General features: G+C 41.8%; 1 protein-coding gene across 1 annotated transcript in view; it reads left to right on the forward strand.

The window, feature by feature from the left end:
* pdrg1 (p53 and DNA-damage regulated 1) overlaps positions 1 to 2,527 on the forward strand; it is a 6,063-nt gene extending 3,536 nt beyond the window's left edge. Inside the window, exon 5 of the mRNA XM_035662317.1 lies at positions 765 to 2,527. Within this exon, the coding sequence (XP_035518210.1) occupies positions 765 to 847 (83 nt within the window). The 3' untranslated portion in view covers positions 848 to 2,527. The remainder of the gene's footprint in view (positions 1 to 764) is intronic.
* The last annotated feature ends 1,550 nt before the right edge of the window (positions 2,528 to 4,077 follow it).

Below are 4,077 nucleotides of genomic sequence, written 5' to 3' on the forward strand. Positions count from 1 at the left end.
GAATACTTTCTGTACCCACTGTACTTACACATGGGAAGTACAGTTAGCATTAGGGGGTGCTACAGGGACCTCTGAACATCAAATCATGAACTCAACAGACAGATCTGCAGGGGTGAGGTTTGGAAATGGGTTTAATTAAAGCTTTTAATAGGCAGTAACAAACATTACAATAAACAGCTTGTATTCTCAGATCAAGATGTTTCACTGGCTTTGTACTTAGTATTCACTTGGAAACTTCTGAAACTTGGACCATTTGTCTCTTGACCTTTGACCTTCAATCTCTGGGCTTGTGAGAGCTGAGGAAAAACAAGTAGGGAATTGCTGTCATCATGTCTGAAATATGTCTACAGTCTATGCTGGAAAAGTGTCTTGTCTCCAGGAACTTTGTGTTTATACAGAAAATGATCGTTCTGGTAGAGCTCCAGTTGATGCTGATGTGTTGTTAAACCGTAAATGTCTCCCAGCAGTTCAGCTGTTGGAAGAGGGAGTGGAAACTGAGTCCAGTCTGTGTTTCAGATAGCTATTAGACCTGGCGGAATAAACAGGGAGGGGCTGCAACTCAATTATTGTTCCTCTGGTAAACCCACTGAAAAGGGGAAATCCTTCATGTTATTTTGGGGTAAAAAAAAGGCCTCATTCACAATAAAATCCAGTGTAAATGGAAATGTTCCAGTTGCCACTGCAGGACAGGAAGTCAACCATTAAATATCCTCCCAGCAGTCTTCTGAAAGGTGACTCATGTTCGTCTTTTTGTTTGTTTACAGGAAAACCTGAGCTGAGAGGCTACAACCTGTCCCCTCTGTCCTCTGACGAAATGAAAGCCATTAACAGCCTTTTAAAGAGATGACATCAGATCTGGAAGCTGCTGAATATGTCTGAGGACATCGAAACAAAGAGAACAACTGTCAGTTGTGCAGACGGCACTGTGACGTGTTACAGATCTGGATGATCTGACGACACTTAATGATTCACAAAATTGATTTTACAGACATCTTCATAACCTGCCTTCAGGACTTTGTGAAACAAAAAGCTAATTTAAGACAGGAACTATATTTAGGCCATATTCATACCAAAGCAGGGGTTGCATCTGTTGCTGGCAGGGATGTGTTTATTTGGGCTTTAGAAGGGAGACTAGTGAGATTAGTGAAACAGTCAGAAAGTCATTTTTCTCTTTTCTTTAAGACCTTTATCGTTACCAGCTCTATTTCTTGCTATGTTGCTATTTTGCAGCCTTAGGGTGCTCTTTTTTGTTTTTTGGCCCTCAGTCATTCCCTTCTTCATTGTCTGTTGTTGAAGCGACAACATTTTTCAGCCATCTTAAAGAGCTGTCTGCTGTGGTAACCGACACTTGTAAAGGCATCACAAATGCTGAAAAACACACAACTATTGTGTGTACAAACAGCAACACTAAAGTTAGTTCGCATTGCAGTTGTATGGTTTTTGATTGTTAGAACCATATCTGGCACAGTGGCTTGTGGTGCTCTGTAGACACTGGCTGCAGCTTGACAGCTTAATAGTGTTCTAACTTCTGCTAGCAACACACACAGCATGTGTTGTTCCAAATCATAAACATTTCAGATAATGTAGCTAAAAAGCAAATGTCAGGCTAACAGCAGTATTAAACATACAGTTCATTGCTGTTCATTTATCTAAACATTGGATGGTAAAAATGTGGCTTACAACTGAAAGTCAATGTATGACAGCTTCTGGCAGACAACCAAAACGGGTCTTAAAAGTGAAGCCAACATGGAAGTGTCTTAAAACCTGCATTCTATTTAAAGGCCAGCAGGGGGAGCTCTACTGGCTGCAATAACACACAGATACTATGCAGTCGTCTTTTCGTTTCCTAATGAGTTTATGGTCTTAGTCTCTAGAGACTTCAGAACGGTGCTCCACAAACATGGGTGTCACAATAGGTTCACACTTTAACGTCTCAGAATGAGGAAGCATCTTTACAAAGGGGTCAGACAATCACACAGGTTGTAAAGAAGCAGACATATTAACTACCTTTTTTGGTGGTAATCCTCACTGCACAGTAAATCTGCACACAGACACTGTAAGTACAGTTGAAGTTTAGGCAGGAAATTTAAAGTTTACAACCCCAATTGCTTTTGTTTTCTCTCCAAAGTAAGTTTTTCTAACCTGTTGGGAAGCCTGATTGGAATATAAATGACCTTTGAGGAGTGTTTGATGTGACCTCCTGTATTGAGTGTAACTGTTGAATGGGCCACCAGTTGGCAGTGCAGTGTTATTGTACAGCAGAGGGCTGGAGCCTTGTTTCACTCACTGCCTCCACAGCCTCACAGCCAGTCCTCAACTCCGCTGGCATTAATGCAGCCCTGCTTTATAGCCAGCAATGAAATGCACACCAGAATTGGTTCCTGGATGTTCAACAAAATCCTTCAGCCTTGCAGATGTCCAGTATGTTTGCCAGTGCATGATGTTTGTGTTTTCACATTGTTTGTAACTTTTGTTGTCCTTTTTAACTTAATTTACTATGTCTATGAATAAATGCCCTTAATATGTTTATTGTGTTCTTTTGTACAGTGAGAGGCCAGTTAGTCACACTATGCATTCAGTATGTTTTTGCTTTCTGTTTGTCTTTGAACGAGACATACCGTACATCCTTAGTCACCACGCAAGAGATAAACAAGCAGTGGGCTGTCCCGAGGGGGGAGAAACCGTAAATAGGTGTACTGCGGTGTAATTCCTTGGTCTGACATGCCACGGAGCATGAGGAGACATGAATAGCCTCAGGCAGCAGGAGAAAGGGAGAGACAGCGACAGTCACATAATAGGTATTACTGTGTGTGTGTGGATGTGGTGGTATTGGTTCACTCTCTCTCCTCAGACTGGGGTTGCGTGCCACAGCTCTCAGCTCTGAGTGATGAATTTATGAGTCAAAGGATGGGAACCTGCTTATCGCCTCAAATGTTCGATAATTATACCAAACAAGACACGCAACGGTGCTATGTTAAGAAAGCGACACTCTGCATCTGTACTCCACCTGTGAAACTGCAAATCAAGACATTCTCAACTGATGATTGATTATACAATGTTTGTCTCTGCTAGACTACAGGCCAAATCTAATTTTGCCTTAGCAGTATTGACATATTAATCACACTTTGAAGGCCAGACACCAGTGTGTGTGTGTGCCAGAAAGCAGTGATATTGCTGCAACAGTTGGATTAACAAGATCTATAACAAACATATCCAACAGCTGTCACTCTTTGGGAGAGCATTTGGATTTATATGCAATTGATTACAAAAGTACAACCTCTAAACTACCCGCATGGAGAGGTTTTGAGTTTTCCTTGGCGTGTTAGCAGTGTGTGTGTGTGGCTATGTCTCCTTCCTGCTGCGAGACTGAATTGTTTAATGGCTTTCTAGGGGAAAAGATCTAATTTAGCTGTCATTCCCACATCGTCCCAATCTGTGGAGATGGAGTAATGATTTACTGTCAGTTACCGGTTGTTTACGAGTGCAGAAACCTCAGAGTATGCACTGTCGCAGAGCCGCAGAGGTAAATGTGAAGTCAAATCTTAAGGAAATAAGTGGAGGGTCTGGTTTCATGCGTGGGGAAATGCAGACTTTGCTGAGAATTGTGTCAGTTGACTTGAGTGGAGGAAACTGCTTCCCATCAGTCACTGAGGGCATAAAGTGAGAAGTTTACTTCCACATTGTTTCCTAAAGGTTCTTCTTTTTCCAGTAATGTCAGTCCAAATTGTCAGTACCTAAGTTAAAGGGTCAGTTCACCCATATAACCCAAAAGATGTATTTTCCAGTAACATTCTAATTTGACTGCGGCAGAGGGTTTGTTATACAGAACCATCTGGGAACATGTTGTGTGAACAAAAGGGCAGGCACTTGGTAGGTGATTGGATACATAGTCAAACTCTTACCAGTCGGAAGTAAAGCTCGTACATCTTTACCATCAAAAAAGCATTCATGGCGGTTCTTTGCTCTTCTTTCAATGAAGAAATACTCTCCAGTTCTGATAGAACTGATGCTAGCATCATCTACACTAACCTCTTTAGCAGCCGCCATTGCTGTCTTCTCGCTGTGTCACACCTAGCG

Source organism: Morone saxatilis, unplaced genomic scaffold (genome assembly GCF_004916995.1).
Source record: "Morone saxatilis isolate NCDOM2014 unplaced genomic scaffold, NCSU_SB_2.0 Contig18, whole genome shotgun sequence".
Taxonomy (NCBI): domain Eukaryota; kingdom Metazoa; phylum Chordata; class Actinopteri; family Moronidae; genus Morone; species Morone saxatilis.